The 17,211-nt window shown below is 41.6% G+C and overlaps 1 protein-coding gene across 4 annotated transcripts in view; it reads left to right on the top strand.

Moving 5' to 3' along the window:
• epha7 (eph receptor A7) overlaps window positions 1-5,331 on the top strand; it is a 147,504-nt gene extending 142,173 nt beyond the window's left edge. For all 4 annotated transcript variants that reach the window (XM_075459699.1, XM_075459698.1, XM_075459697.1 and 1 more), the window contains exon 17: window positions 1,705-5,331. In XM_075459699.1, the coding sequence (XP_075315814.1) occupies window positions 1,705-1,819 (115 nt within the window). In that variant the 3' untranslated portion in view covers window positions 1,820-5,331. The remainder of the gene's footprint in view (window positions 1-1,704) is intronic.
• Window positions 5,332-17,211: the final 11,880 nt, after the last annotated feature.

Genomic DNA, 17,211 nt, shown 5'->3' with positions numbered 1-17,211 from the left:
ATCACTCGCCTCAAAAAATTAAGTCGCTTATAACTTCTACACTCATTATCCAATCTGTCCCAAACTTCATACGGTGAATGCTGGAACCAGCCTGAACGCGTACATATTATTATAACGACATCCACCTATAGCTCCACCTGCTGGGGGTTGGAAACATCTCTTTTATTCTACATCTCGCATTTGATCGAACTCGTCCTACAGATTTAATGCTACAGACTTCGAACTTGGCCAGGTTACTCTTAAGACATGGGGGGAAAAATTCATGGAGAAACTTTTTCAAACCTAAAAAGGGTGTGGCCGTGGCGACGCCTCAAATTTATGACTTGCCATGAAAAATTAAGTCGCTTATAACTTCCACATACATTATCCAATCCGTCCCAAACTTCATACGGTGATTGCTGGACCCAGCCTGAACGCGCACATATAAAATAGTGACATCCACCTATAGCGCCACCTGCTGGTGGTTGGAAACGTCTTTTCTTTCCAAACCTCACATTTTATCAAACTACTCCTACAAATTTAATGCTACAAGCTTCAAACTTAGCCAGGTTACTCTTAAGACATGGGGGCAAAACTTCATGGAGAAACTTTTCCAAACTCTGAACGGTGTGGGCGTGGCCAGGCGGTGAAAATCGTGTGATGGCGTTTGTGATTTGAAACCCTTATCATCATCGCAAGATCAAGAAACTTGGCACACACGTCCACCCTGAAGAACTCGTACATATGTAAAGGGTATCGTGTGTAGGTGGAGCAAAATGGCTCAGTGGCGCCCCCTAGAAATTTTCAAAAACCCCTCCGCATTGGGGTTATTATGTGCTTGTACGTACGCAGAGGTCATCGTGCGTTTAGGTAGAGCTGCAGCTCCAGCATCCAGCGCATGTCCCAACGTACGCACATCCCAACGTACGCACACCTCGGTCCCGCTCACAGCTGCTTGCAGCTTTCTAGTTTAAATTGTGTTTCACACTGAAAGCCTTTCAGGACTCAAATCTTGCATTTCCTAGTTGAATTCGATAAAATAGCACATGACAGCTCATCTATCATTTTAAGCCATAGCTGCAATGCACATTGAGTTGCCTGTGGTATGAAATGCGCTATATAAATAAAGATTGATTGATTGATTGAATGAACTTAAAATGATTATTATTATTAAATTCCAAACTTAAATCCCCAACATTCTGTGTAGGTCAGGTGGAGTTGGACCAACTTTTTTTTCACTCAGTTATCAGCATCCCATCCGAAGCCATTAAAATGTTTTGGTGACAGAATATCTTTCATGGATATTTTCTCCCACGGCTCTGCAAACCACATTCTGCCCTTTTTCTTGATTACAGTTTTATCCAGAGCTCTTCTATAAGCACGTATGAGTACGTCCACAGAAACTGTCAAGGGTCCATGTGCACTCGTGCATATTACTTCAACTCTATAAGAGACCCATGTTACACAAAAAGCATCTTCTTTTTGAACAAAGTATACAAAGATAGTGTTTTAGGCTCAAAAACTAAATCTATGTTCAACTGTCACTTGTAGAAAGCAGCTGCATTTGAGTGAGTTCAGACTCGTTTCCAGAGAAAAAGAAAATCTTAATATCTATAAGTTGCACATTCATACACGTTGGTCTGGATGCTGATGTTTAAATGCATTGTTGAAATGTACGAACGGATGCACTGACTGATATGTTTGATATGTTGTCCTGTCTCCCAGGGATGTGATGAGCTTGGGAATCACACTAGTGGGCCATCAGAAAAAGATCATGAGCAGCATACAGACTATGAGAGCCCAGATGCTGCATCTTCACGGTACGGGTGTCCAGGTGTGACGAGCTGTGAGCGGCCGCCTCGGTCAGGACGAGAACAAAAAGTGAACTTATCAGGAGCAGTGCCTGGGACCTAACCCAGTCAAAGTATAACAGGCCTCTGTTATCTCCGACTCCTCCTGCTGCATCCGGAGTGAAAGCCTTCCTTTTCCCTCAGTGAGGGATTGGAAAGGCAAGAAGCAGCAACAAAAGAACATAACTACCTGGACGAGATTTCTTTTTTCGTGTGCTTATTTGTAGAAGCGCTTAAGAACTCAACCACATATCAAAGGGCGCATTGGAGAGGAGTTGAACGCTTTTGTTTCTTTAACTTAATGAATGAACTAAGTGCACACCATGACGATGGATTGCTTTTACACGAAAAAAACTTTGTCAGTTTTGGTGATTTTACTTGTTTCTTTTTCTATAAATTTATTTATTTTTTTTTCATTCTGCCACAGTGAAATGTCGTGGCACATTCAAAAGTTACTTTTTACTTCTTCTCTTTGGACATGACAACAGGGTATACAAACACAGAAGGAACTTCTGAGGTGCAGGATTCAAGGTATTTATTCGTGCTGAGTTGTGTTGAAACTGCTTGCAGTGACTTATTCTTCCCTTCATGTGCTGTTGAAGTGAAAACTATATCCTCATATGCTTTCTTCCAGCCCTTGACAGTGGGTTCTCGATATGTTTTCAAATGTTCTATCAATGATTTTTGAAAATGAGTGCAACACAGGAGATCCAGGAGAAAAATTGTTCTTCGAATCAACAGATTTTATACCAAGAGTAGCAATATCCTTTGTCTTAGCGGTCACTATGGAAAACAGAGCTTCAGAACAGTTATTTGGTCATTGATTAGAATGTGTCAGCACAGTTAAAAGATTGTATTGAAACTGCAACCACTGCATATTATTTTGCCATCATTCTGCCTAAAATGTTGCACACAAGGCTTGTTTTGGTATGTTGTTCAGTTGCAAACAATGTTTAAGGGTGGATCCCAGAAACAAGTAGATGTAATACTGCCTTAATGCTTCAATGCTTAGATTTAGTATCATTTCAAGGGTTTCTGTTTGTTTTTCATTTAGCTTGTAGTGTGGCGTCGTCTCATCTGAACTTGATCTGGTGTGCACAAACTCAGTTTGATACCAAGAATGCCACTGTCAGAGAGGAAGAGATGGACTTTAAAATGAGCAATAATTACCAGGGAGAAACGGTCCTCACCTGAGATTTTCAAGGTGCTAGATTGAAATACATGTGCATGCTGTGCTTAGACAAACCATTTGGAAAGATTCGGTCACCACCAGAATGGAAAGGAATGTACCTCTTTGACCTAGAACAGTTTGGTTAGTACTCAGAAAACTGCCGTGCCAAGTCATCAAATGAAATAAACATGTCGCATTTTGCCACTATGATATGCTAAACATTTTATAAAAATCTAACATGGCATGGAAATGTTAAATTGAGTGGCTGTACGGATAAAAGCAGCACCGTTTGAAACTCGAAAGGTGCCAATTAGACATGCTGACATCATCTTCTGACACATTGCACCACCCAGAAATCAAAGAGCCCCTTCAGGGTTTGCTTTGGAAAAGGCAGGACCAAAGGATGAAGCCTGCGTCAAACGCAGACCGCAATGTTAAATCCCTCCGTCCCCGCTCTGCAGGCAGCCATGCAGCGCCCCTGTTTATTCATGCATATCTGCAGCTCATTCCTCAAGGGTTTAGATGTGACGGAACATGCATCCAAATGTTTCTTAAGGGTACTAGCTTTTTTCCTCCATGTGACTTTGTACGGTGAACCGGGATGCGGGGCTTTAAAGAGGATGAGTTAAAAGCCAATCAACCTCTTTGTTGCCATCTGTCTCCACTTCAGAAAAAGTTTCTGTGTTGAATATGTTATTGCCGTTTTCTTTGATGAGAAAATTAGTTTATTCAGCTGTCATTAAAGGGGAGAGGTGCTCACAAAAGAAAACCATTGTAACTTCTTTCACTGCAGCTGTAACCTGAGTAACATATCTGCATTTTTAAAGGTGTTGTCATCTTCTAAACATTTCTCTCTGTCCTTCGACGCATAAAGTAGAACCACGTGAGTAGTCAAACTGAGCTCGACTACAGGCAGTGAAACCATCTGGGGCTTCTTCGTTCTCTCCTTCGTCTCCCAAGGTACAACCGCATCCAGCCAGAAAGATTCAAAAATATGTCCTTTTCTCCGGTTTTACTCTCAGTCCACACTAAGCTGGGGAATAAAGATGGTGGCTAAACTAGACAGCAGTAGTGGACTGGAAGCGGATGTTGAAAGAAGGAAAAGGTTGCTTTTTTTCCCTGTTTGTCAGTGCTTTAGTGAACCTGAAAAAGCTAATGAGGATACATGTGTTTTGGGTTTTTTTTTGGCTTCATGTGGACACAAACCTACTGTAAATCAATTTTCATTGTGGGACTCACCTTTGTGAAGCGATACCAGAAATTAGCCCCGACCAGACCTCTTTGTTACACACACCCTCCTTTTATCCACACAGCCGAGTTCAGCAATTGGTTCTTGGCCAGAACTTTGAATTGAATACAGCCATAAAGTCATTTAGTCAGCACAAAACTCCCCATTTCCCAGGCAGCAACTGCTCTCACAGCGAGTGCTCAGACCATGCTCTGATTTTAAAACTGTGGCCTAAGATGAGGCCCCCCTCTCCCTGGGGTAACCCCCCCCCCCCCCCCCCTTTTTTTTTTTTTTTTTTTTTAAATCTTGTGCTGGAGAGGCAACAGAACAAGCCAAACTGAGATTAATGCCAGGGTACAATCAATCCAGCATCCAAATCAACACAAGCAACTTCACTGTCTGTTTCAGCTTGTTTCATCAGATTCTGAACTTCAGGTCGATCAGCTCTGGAATATAAAGTTTTTGTTGTGGCACTGTTTCAGCAAAGGCATAAAATAGAATGAAAAAAAAGCGAAAAGACAAAAAAACCAAGACAGACCTGCAGGTTGCAGAGAGTTGGTTGACACTAGGAACGGCAGAGCATGAAGTTATTTTTCAAATGTTGTGGTTCAGCAGTTGGAAATGAGTTTAAGCGTTTGGCGAGGTGGTGGATAATTCCAAAGACAGCAGCACTGTCGATTGTGTCAGAAAGAGCAGAGATGGGAGGGGATCTTCGTATATGTTCTACCTGTAAAACTTGTACATTTTATTTATATTGTTTTTTTTACACATATTACTCAGTAGAGCTCTGAATACATTTAAAATGCACTATATTTTTCTATCCTGCAGATGAATTATTGTCGCCCACAAGATTCAGTTGTACATATTTTTTTCCATTTAGGACCAAAGACAGCTGATAGGATTTCCATCTTTGACTTTGTTTTGATTTTGCCTTTAGTTTGTTGTACAGTAATGCAAATTGTCAATTTATTATTTATTTTTCTGTGTTGAAAGTATTGACAATATTCACTGGTCAAAAGTATTTTCCCCAACAATTCTGTAAGATCATTTAATTAAACAATTTCTTGTTACATAGACAATTCTTTTTGCTTTGTAACCTTTGTAATAGACATTGTACATATATTTTTGGAAATATAATACAATCTCTAAAGAATTTGTTTGTTCTATGTTGTGTTTTTCTTTGTCTATTTTTTCTTTTGGTGGCTTTTCAATTTAAAGTCATTGTGTAAGTGTTTGTAAATTCAGATTACAATAATTCAACATATTTTTATTCAAACGTTTGTTAGGCAAACTTGTTGGACATTCTAGTCTTTTCTTATTAAAAAAAAAACAACAGCTTAACTTCAATCACACACTTAAAATCCATTTTAGGAATATACGTTTATTTACAAAACAATGGTTTGATAACACTTAACATATATAGGATTTTTTGGTGGCTTAATCTGTCATTTGTCACCTTGATGGCCTCTGTAGTTTCAAGGTGGCTTTGGGTGAATTTTTGGCATGAGCCAGACTGTCGATAAACTCCCAAGTGGTTCTGATCCACGCTGACAGAACCCTCTGCTCTAAGTGGTAGTTTGGAACTGCATTCCACTGGAAACAAGAAACCTTTCAAGAATTGAATTATCAGGCTTAAACATAGGAATGGTAGTGTATGGGAATAACTTTGAAAATATGAACATGTTTTTTGAATTGACCAGTATTTATATGCTTTGATATTAAAATGTAATTAGACATTAATAATGTGATTGGTAGGAAATAATTAACCAGTCTGCATTAATGAGACAATGTAATTTGAGTTGCTCTGACAATCGATCAGAACTGCTCAGCAGTTTAAGGTCAGACTGATGTCTGCCTTACTAAAAACGAGCTCATTATTCACAGAGAATAACGGACCCATTTTCATTTCATTATGGAACGATACCAGTTCTCCATGTAAGCTTCTGACCTATTTCTTTTCCTTGCAGGTAAAATATACTGCATTTTGGTCATTATTTGAATTATTGAGGCACAGAATGTTAGAATAATACCGTAATGTTTTAAGAATGTCTTAAAACAGATCCAGTATTTATTTGTGATTTGGACTATTGGGGTTTTGTCTGGCTGCGCAGCTGTCTCTGTAATACATGCATTATGTTTTCACACAAGTCTGGCTCTCCTCCATGTGTTTTACTGTGTGGCGGCTCCTCATTTCTCATCAACTAAAGCTGCACAATCTGATTGTGCGTCAGAGTTTCAGTCATTTGCAGATTGTGTATGTAGAAGAGACATATGCTACCCTGCTGCTCGATCTGATGGATACCTACTGTATTATTGAGTAGGTAACGGAGGCGCATTTAATCTTTAATTGAACGAAATTGAATTGAAATGTATTCACTTTTTGTTCCTTTATTTTCTTCTGTCAAAAAATCTCAGCAGAAGTTAAATGCATTTAGCAAAGCATCAGTTTGGATATCAAATAACTGAAAGTGACAAAAATGACCGCTGACATTTACAAATAATAAACAAGATGACACCCCCTAAAAAAAAATATATATATATATATATATATATATATATATATATATATAAAAACAAAGCAACAGTTGAACAAATTATGAGAGATGATGTGAGATGCATGTAAAAGTCAAGAGCTCCTAAAGGCTTTTTGGGTAGATGTTTTCACTCAGTGCTATGGCTACAACTAATTTTCCATCCATCCTCTGACACCTAAATATTCAGAATTGTTTATGGAGATCAACAGCATTTGATCTACATGTTCCATTAAATGATTCATTTTCCATCACTACTTCATCCTGTTAAGTGTGGCAAGGCATTGGATCCCATCTCAGCTGACGCTAGAAGAGAGGCACAGTGCTGGTCCATCACATGGTTAACGCAGAGAAGCAAATATGTGTACTTACACTCATAATTATATCCAAAGTAGGATGGCCAATTTACCTAAAGTGAGTGACTTTGTGTAGCAGCTGGATATAAACGCCACCTTGTAGGGATTATAAAGGACGAAACCTGGGGAGGTCTGGGCAGAGCAGGATCCAAGTCCCCCACACCCAATGCCTACAGCCTCAGTGTCCATGTATATAAACAGGTTGTTTCCTGTTTAGCAGCCCAGGTCTATCATAGTCCCAACTAGGCTAGGTAAAGTTGGCTTCTGGACATGCAATATGTCGGGTGGTGACCTGAACTTATTGCTACCACCCAACACCACTCCCTTTAACTAAAGTGTGTTTAAACAGGTGAGGCGTCCCTACCTCTAGGTAAGTAGCCTATATCATCACTGGGAGGTGCTATGAGAATAACATTTATTATTCCAAAAAGTACTAAGGAAAAGATTTAGTCCAACTTAACTTTACCTTTAGGAGAAAAAAATTATTTAGATGAAGACCCAACCTCTCCTTCCTTTCTCTGGTGAAAGGAACTCTGAATGCTTCAGCATACCAAGAGATTTTGGACAATTTCACGCTCCCAAGTTTGTGGAAACAGTTTTTGGATGTCCACTTCCTGTTCCAACATGAATGTGCACCAGTGCACAAAGCAAGGTCCATAAAGACTTGGATGAGCCAGTTTGGTGTGGAAGAACTTGACTGGCCTGGACAGAGTCCTGACCTTAACCCGACAGAACACCTTCTGCATGAATTAGAGTGGAGACTGTGAGCAAGGCTCTCTGTCCAACATCAGTGTCTGACCTCAAAAATGTGCTTCTGGAAGAATGGTCAAAAATTCCCATAAACACACTCCTAAACCTTATGGAAAGCTTGCCTAGAAGAGTTGAAGCTGTTGTAGCTGCAAAGGGGGGCCGACATCATATTAAACCCTATGGATTAAGAATAGGCATATATCAGGGCATTTTGTGTCAGGGTCAGTCTTTTTTAGGCTGGTGGCCAACTGTGTTACGTGGGAGTGGTGCCTGGAAAGTATAATGCCTGAGTTGATCCCTATGGACAACTTTTGAGGGGCCTCCTCACTCGGGTCAGTTGATGTACTCAGGAATGTCACTATGGTTCTGTTTGACCACTACGTAAGGAAAGAGTTACCACTTGTCTCCAATTTTATTCCTGCCGTGGTAAGAGTGGTTGCGTAGAAGAACTTGGTCCTCCACCCTAAGATGAGTTCCAGCAGATCTACGATCATAGGTTCTCTTTCTTTTCTGGACACTTCCTGTGCTGCAGCGTTAGCCACTTCCACAGCCGTGTTGAACTTATCATGATGAGTCTTAACCCAGTCATTAAGGTTAACCACTTCTTTGTCACCCAGGTCCTTTCCCCTAGTTGTCTGTGTCAGTGATCTCTCATATTACATTAGGTGGAAAGGGTAAATAGCCTATAGAAGATTGGATGCAGCTGTTGTAAGCCATGACCAGCTTTAGAAGATATCTATCCCACCTCCTCTTCTTCTTAGTAGGCAAAGTCCTCAACATCCCATGCATGGTTCGACTGAACCTTTCACATTGGGCTGGTGCAGCTTTTTGCTATTCCATAGACTTACACAGTTCTCTTATCATATTCGCCTCAAAGCACTGCCCTTGGTCTGAATACAATCATGCTGGGTATCCATAATAGGCAAACCAGCTTTTCACAAGATGCATAGCTGTTGTGTGCGCAGTTTGGTTCTTGGTCGGAATAGCCAGTGTAAACCGGGTGAACATATCTGTTAGACCAAGCACATTCTCATACCCCCTGCTAGATCTCTGTAGAAGGGTGTAATCCATCGCCACATCTCGATGGTTCTGTGATATTAGTACATGTCCTGAGAGCTCTAATTTTTGGAAATACATCTTTTGCCAAAGTACAGTGCTTACATTCCCTGATCCAGGTTTGCACATCTTTGGCTACTGTCGGCCAGTAATAGCTCCTTCTCATTAGCCAAGGGTGCTCGGTTCTGCAAAGTGACCACCATGTTCGAGTTGGCTCTTATACACACGGCATTGCAAGCTCTCCTGTGCCCTTTGAAGACTCAGCTGCCCAAACTGTTTGGAGAGCCGCTTCAGCTTGGGGCCCATATCTCTTAACTCTGCCAGTGTGGGGTTTTGGTTGTTTTACAGCTACTTACAGCTCCATTGATTGCATTCTATGTAGCCCTTTTTGCATCAAGAGTGCCTGGAATATCTTCTGTTTGGTCCAGCCCAGAGTTTGTTTCCTCGGATAGTCAGACAATTGCAAATGAACCCCACAGACTATCCAGCGAACAAAAGAGAGGAAGTGACAGTTGCGCAGTGCATTTTGGATTGAAAAAAAACAAAGCCAACAATGTGAAACTGAAGAAGCAGAGGAAAACAAGCAAAAAATTGGAAAATGTTATATGGGCAGGCATGGAGTAGTGAGGAGGTGCAAGTGCTTATTGATATATGGCCAGAGGACTATATATTGTGATTGCTTGTGGCTAGAATTATTGCTTGTTGTGAAGAAGCTGGCTGAAGGGGATGGATTACCATTTTTAGTTTGAGCCAATCAATCAGCCGGGTTTTCTACTTCCTCATTCATTCTCCTTACTGGTCAGTGCTCCTTTCGGGCAATAGCGCCCCAAACAAGAAGTTGTTGTAACTGTGACGTCCAGGCATTTTGGTCCGCTTTTAAAAGTGTAGTGTGTAAGTAAACCAAACCAAATGAAGGTGTGAAATTTTTTGGCATTCCCCGTCAAATCGAACAGAGTCCCTCAGACTATTCTTAAGTGAAAGCAGCCCTCGAGAAGGTTCTGCCATGCACAGGTACAGAGTGGAATGCAGTTCTCGTTGAAGCACTTGAGCCGAAAACATATCTTGAAATATTTGGTCATATACCGCAAGTGACATTGTAGTGGCAATATTCAACAATGACTCAAATATTGCATGTTTTCCTAATATGGTGCAGCCCTCATACAAAACAAACTGAAAGGCCCCATTCAGCCAGCATATTTGAATCAATCTGTCTGAGGTGAGGTGATCGTCACTGTGCTACTGTTACATCAGTACACTAGAACGATTATGGTCAACCATGATGAAATCGTGATGGAATTATTGCACTTTTACTGTTTCTATATATTAGAAATATATATTATTATATACATTTTCTTATACACATAAATTCATATCAATCTTCAGTTTTGTCTTCTAGAATTGACTTAATAGGTGCAATTTGTTGAACAAACATGTGTTGTTTTACCTAAATAGCCTCGAGATTCCCCAGTGCTACTTCATTGATATCCAACGACCAATTTGCATGATATCTGGCTGATATCATGCAAATCTTTGAACCAACACGGTGTCTGTCAACACCGATCGATATATATTTCCTTCAGCGCTATATTCTATTTTAGGATCATCTGCAAACGGCTCCGTTAGGCTGGGACAGTTGTGCAACCATAGACCCAAATCCTGTTTTTTCCAACCTGCTGGCTTAGCTAATGAGATATGTGGGGTGAAGCCACAAAATACTATTCCCTGAGCTGGAGTAAGAGATACAGATACAGCAGCAACCTTTTCTGTCCAAAATACATGTTTCAACAGATTTTCTGATTCTACCTCAACATACCAAACTTTCGCATACTTTCTGTCTGGTCCTACGCTGACGTAAGATGCGCAATGCAGCGTCTGGTTATGCACATAGTTGTCAGCTGCAATGCTGTTTGTGCGAGCAAAGTTAGTGAGGTCACTCTGTGTGATTCTAACTTCCACTCATAGGCATACAAGAGTGTGTCGGAACCACATTTAACCATTTGATATCAACACTGGAAAAAAATCAAAATCTTACCTAGTATATTTGTCTCATTTCTAGTCAAAATATGTCATTACACTTAATTTAAGACACAACTGTCCCCTATATCTGCCTATTTCAGCCAGATATAGGGACTTGTTTGAAGACAATACATCTTGAATATCTTGTTAAATGAAAAAGTCTTGAAAACAAATTGTTTTGAGTCACATATCATATGAAACAAGCTTTTTTTTTTTTTACATTTGAAGAGGTTTTTAAGCTAATTTCAAGATCACCTTTATCTCAAAAGTCCTAAATATCACATTTTATTTCAAGAAATCTTGACAAGCTGATTTTCACTAGTTCCATTGGCAGATTTGTTTGCTTCTTTCAAGTAAAAACGTCTCGTATTTGTTGTTTTTTGACTTATTTTTGGAGGGGCATTTTTTCCAGTGAAGGGAGTTGAGCCTTTTTCTTTAATACTTTAATACCATCTGGAGTAGAGTTTAGCACAATACCAAAACTGCACATCAAATCTCGACCCATTTCATTTACAGGACAGTTCTGTGGCACTAAAAAAGAATGTCTTATCGCCTCATCATCTAATTCGCATACATAAAGGGACTGAGCAATTTTCTGTTTTTTTTTCATTTGGTTCAAACTTCCAGGAGACCGTTCAGTCACAAGGGTGACAGGTTCTCCACAGTTGCAAATGTCTCCTTTACTGTGACCACTGCCCACCTCTAGTTATCTGTCTCTCTGTTTTACCAAAAGTGTGTAACTATGAACTACTAAATTTCATTTGAAGCATACAGACCCTGGAAACACTACAGCAATAACCATGACATGTCTGTCAACAGCTTCTCTATAGTTGTGAGATATTTCTTTCTTTCTACTGTCTCTGCCTGAATTAGATCGTTGAATATCCTCCTCGCACGTAGTTGTCCGTTGGATCGGATTGGTGACTCGGCCTCCGCCAGATGGAAGTCTCCCACAGGGAGGTTCGGTTGGCCTTGTCTGTCCGTCCGGCGGAGTCCAGATCACGCACCCGATCCCATCCTCGTCCTCAAGTTTGTAGAGGCAAAAACTGTTTGCTCTATGGTGAGGAAGCAAAGACAACAACAAGTTTCCTAAGATTTAAGGAATTTATTACAGAATAAAAATTCAAACTAGAATGAACAACCAGCAATAATCAGCAATAATCATCAAACGTGTCAGAGACCAAGTCTCACTATTGGGCCTAATAGGGTGCAGCCTCTTTCAACCACGGGGTTTCAAGAGTCTGGACAACCCACTGATGCTAAGATCGGTCCTTTTATACAGTCTTGACCACGCACACATATTTCCAGACCGTTCAAATTCCATCTTAAGTACAGAGCACATTGGAAAATCAACCATTTGAGGTTAAGCATTATTTGCTAAAGCAGTTCATGCAGTTCTGTTGTATAACAGGGAAAATCAAGTGTAACACATAAAAGAAAAAAACTAATTTCCCATTACAATCTCTAAGATACACATACCAGCACATGAAGTGAGAGGCTTACATAGAGTTATTGTAATCTTTTTTTTTCTTTTTTTTTTTACAATAGCAAATACTATATGATTAACTCACAGACATGCATTAGTTCCTTTTTTTATTGGGTCTGGATTCATTTGTAGCAGAAGTGCCTTCCCAAAATTGCTTAGTAGCAAAATAACGTACAATTGTAAGGTTCGTGATCAGAAAAACATGTGAGTGTTCCCGCACTAGATAGAGCTGGGATAATCTCTAAGCAGCCAAACCGATACTGTATATCAGCAGATATGAATTTAGATTAATGGTCAATGATTTGAAAGCAATTAAGTCATCGATATTAGATCAGTTCTTAATTTGCATATCAATGTAAGGTTTCAGACTTTAACTGAAACACCTCAGCTAAACTGACATATCAGATGTGATTAACGATGGGTTGGAGTGAGAAAAGTCTAATAAGCCACTTTTTCAAACACAAACACTATAGAGATGCAGATGGTTTGATCTGATGTTTTTCCACAATTCCTATTCACATATGCGCTTCACAGCAGGAGAAGCACTCTCACAGCTGGAAATACGAGGGACATTTGGGGGTGGGGTGCTCTGTCTCAAGAGGACGGAAGGCAGGATCTAATGCAGAAATTGCACACTGGGAACTGTCTTTTGCATTTACTAGACTTTGACTACAGCAGATGAGGCTCCTGCTTCTTGCTGTGATAATATCAATAGCACATGTATCTGAACGTAGCCTTAAAAGTATGGAGCAATCGGAAAGCAGTATACAGCAGAAAAGAGGATAAAGCAGCAACTCTTCCACCTCCCCACTCGCACATTGGCATTAATTGTCCAAAAGATTAGCTGTCACACATTGTCTCACCCATTTATCTTTGGGAAATTTGACATGGACATATCCAGTATATTTTTAGGACTGCAGTGCGTGCGAAAAAATGGCTACAAGTCATGTAACTATTCGGTAGTCTTATGGAGTCTGTACTGTATATTTGTTTTACCTCCAAGATAGCTGAGCTCAAACTTTAACATTGTCCACAGTGGTTTGACCATTATTTCTAGTATCATCAGAAACTCATGGAGAATAAGTACCCATACTAACTAGTTGTATTTATTAACTTCTTATACTATTATTGTAGAGCTTTTATGGGCAACACAGGTAAAGCATTTTACCATCATGCAGAAACTGGAAACGGTAAACCAGTCTCTGAAGTGTGAGACGTTTTCTTTGTGTAGAATTCAGAAAATAGAAAATACTGCAGTTACTGCTTGACACATCTGACACATTTTACCAGAAAGCCCAGAGAAATTGTTGTCAATATACCACTAATTAAACGAATGTCAGTAATGTCGAAAATATCCACTCATCAAACTGCACTAATTAGCAACCTGATTATAACAAAATTATCAAAACATATCTTTTGAGATATAATTCTGACTATGTTGTCTTGTTTTTTTTTTTTTTTTAGATATGCAAATTATATGCATACCATTTTAAAAAAGTCCCGTTGGAAACACCCCTGCTGGTGGTTTCAGTGCTTCCAACCCCCCAATTTTTTTTTTTTATCTTAGGTCACGGGCAGGCAGCAATTGCAGAAGTCGCACCTGCCCACAACCCAAGTGGTACCCCAGACATGTACCTCCCTCCGTCTAACTTCACACTTCTTCGGGTTTGCGGTGAGACTAGCCCGCCACAGCGACTCAAGCACCCCAGCCACCCGCTGCACATGCTCCACCCAGGGGTTTTTGTGGATGATAACATCATCAAGATAGGCGGCAGCATATGCAGCGTTCGGACGCAAAACCTGGTCCAAGAGCCGCTGGAAGGTGGCCAGCATACTGAACAACCCTAATGGAAGCGTCACAAATTGGTACAAGCCATACAGAATGGAGAAGGCCGTTTTTTCCCTTAGACTCCAGAGACAAGGGAATCTGCCAGTAGCGTCTGGTTAAATCCATTGTCCTGAAAAAGCGAGCCGTGCCAAGCCGGTCCTGTGCTGCCCCTCTCCAGTAAGAACTCACAACCTCATAATCAACGTTTCCCACTCGCCTTTTGACCACAAAGGATCATTGCTACTTGGCAGTAATTTGGAGCTGTCTGTATGAAGCAATAGAAGTACCCTGTCACCTCTGTTATACAGGTGTTGCTGACGCTCTTGGGCCTGGAGCAAATTCTCCTGTGACAACTGCCCAAGTGAATGGAGTGAATGCTCTCAGGTCCAAGACATAATGAATCTTGTTTTAACTTGAGCTTGGACCATTTCGTGTGTACATGATGATAAAGTAATCTTAATTCTCCCAGCTTTCTTTAATGAGGTCCATGACGCCTTGCGGCTTCCTGCCAAACAGTTTTAAGAGAGAAAATTCCATAGAGGCCTGCAAAATATCCCGCATCGCTAACAACAGAGGGTCCAGCCATTTATCCCAATCCTCATGAATGAACTCATGAATCATAGACTTCAAATTCTTGTTCAGCCACTCCACCAACACGTCAGTCTGCAGGTGTTAGACGCTGGTCCGAACAGACTTGATGCCCAATAAATCATAGAGTTGTTTGAGCGTGCAACGTGTTCTGGTCAGTCAGTATCTCTTAAGGAATTCCGACTCGGTAGATTACCTGAAACAGGGTCCGTGCCACATTCTTTGCAGGGATGCTGTACAGTGGCTATGCTTCGGGATATCCCATTGCAGAATCTACAAGAACTAGTACATCCCTTGGTGCGCTCCGGTGAAATGGCCCGACCAAATCCTATTGAGAAACACTGGTCTAGTCTATTCAAGTTTAACGCAGCATTTTGATTTTGTTTTCCCTGTTTCAGTTTGCACCTTTGTTTAAAAATAAATAGGTTCTTTTTTAATTTTTACTTTCTGGCTCTCGGTCTGCGTCTGCACCTGGGTCCTCCTTTCTCGCCACTTCCTACATGTGACACAATCATCAGCTCCTCCACCAGAGCCCCAGGTCAAACCACGTTATGGTGGATAAATGACTGAGCACAGCCCGAATTGCCAGGTACCCCCTTGCGACAATTCCGATAACGCTTTACGTTGCTCCTGGACCGGGGGAGGATGCTGGTGGGCAGACCACTTGTCCCACTTCAATGGGTGGACACTCACTGTGGAGGTGACGGAGCTGCCCTCACCACCAACATTTCTACTGAGGCCCTTGAGGGGCTGTTTGTGACTGTTTGTGGACTTAAAGCGGTGTTGGGAGTGTCCGGGCCCCGGGCCTGTGGAGAAGGCTGAGAGACTAAAGATGGTGTTTCCAAAGGTAAAGCAGGAGCGGAGCACTATGGTGTGGGTGTGGCGAGGGATCGTCGTCCAGGTGCTGTCACCAGACGACTGGCAGAAGAAGGGGGCGGCGATCTGAGCCCTAGCTCCTGGTATGCACAGCCATCGCTCCTGAACCAGCGACGGTTGCCCTCTGGGGAGTAGTCCACCCGGTCCTGTCGGCTACTGGAAGGGCGAGAACTGCGGCCTGAGCCTCGTCCATCGGTAGAGGCAGGAGCCGTATCTCCCACTCCGACGCCGGCCAACGACACGCTTCGGCTGTCGCCTCAAACATATCCAGGAAAGACTGCGGGTTGTTGTTGGCGGTGATCCGCTGGAGGGAGGTGATGCTGCAGCTCCCGACTCCTGCAGGACCTCTGTCTGTCTCCCTGCCTGTGTCTGGAGCAGTTCCAGCGGACGGAGACTCCACTCCGCCTGCACAAGGTGGACAGCAGTAATGTCCATGAAGAGCTGACCCAGGGCCGTGAGCGGTTGTTGTTGCTGCTGCGACATGGTGCTGAGGTCCTTGTCCAGGCGCCAGTGGAGCAGCCCAGCTACTCTTTAACTACTTTAAAGGGTGACCTTTAAAAATCAGCACACGTGGACACAGCGTCAGTTCTGTACAACTGTACATCCATCCATCCATCCATTTTCTATACCCGCTGAATCCGTCAGTCAGGTCGCCGGGGAGCTGGAGCCTATCCCAGCGGTCATCGGGCGAGATACAACTGTACAAACATTTTGTTTTTCATGATTTCTCGCTCAGTTGCGGGCTCGAGCTGGTTGGCCCACAATCTTCTTCCTGGGCCCTCGGCACACTACTGCAGATAAAGGCAGACGCAATGATCACAAATTGGCTGTACGTGTGCTTCATCTGAACCACAGCACCACTCCTCCCCCCTACAACTGAGCCAGAAACCACACACACACACACCACACTATCCTAAATACTTCCCTAAGAATTTTTGTTGAACACAGAGAGACGATGGTGGTATATCAGTCCCCTCAGTAAGAGATAAGTCTAAATAGAAGTTCTTTCTCTGGTTCACCATATATTTGATAACAAAGTAAAAACTATCTTTTGACACCAAGCTATAATAGAGTGAGATCCAATAGATTATATTACATTTTTAACTAATCACCACCCTGTGCGCATAACATATTGAACAGCCATATTTCAGAATACAAAATGTGTTTATCTACATCTCTTCAATGCACTGATGTACAGCCACTGCAAAAGAGAGGAACCTGACAGACTGCCAGGGGAAGATAACAGGGAAAGAAATCATTTCTGTTGGTGATTCTGCAATAATCCTGAGCCTTGCCTCGCCATTATTACACTATCTGACATTTTGCTTCTAATATAGAAGTCAAGTAGAGATATGGAGATGAATGGCTTTAAACTGTGTAAATTGATTAGAGGATAAATGTGCATGCCTGACAAATGGCTTACCTGTTGGAATCCAAAGGGAAAGCAGATCATGACCCATTTAGAAAACAAAGGTTTAGCTTTTCACAGTTCAGGT

Source organism: Odontesthes bonariensis, chromosome 24 (assembly GCF_027942865.1).
Source record: "Odontesthes bonariensis isolate fOdoBon6 chromosome 24, fOdoBon6.hap1, whole genome shotgun sequence".
In the NCBI taxonomy this organism is placed as follows: domain Eukaryota; kingdom Metazoa; phylum Chordata; class Actinopteri; order Atheriniformes; family Atherinopsidae; genus Odontesthes; species Odontesthes bonariensis.
This window is presented reverse-complemented; position numbering and strand designations above follow the sequence as displayed.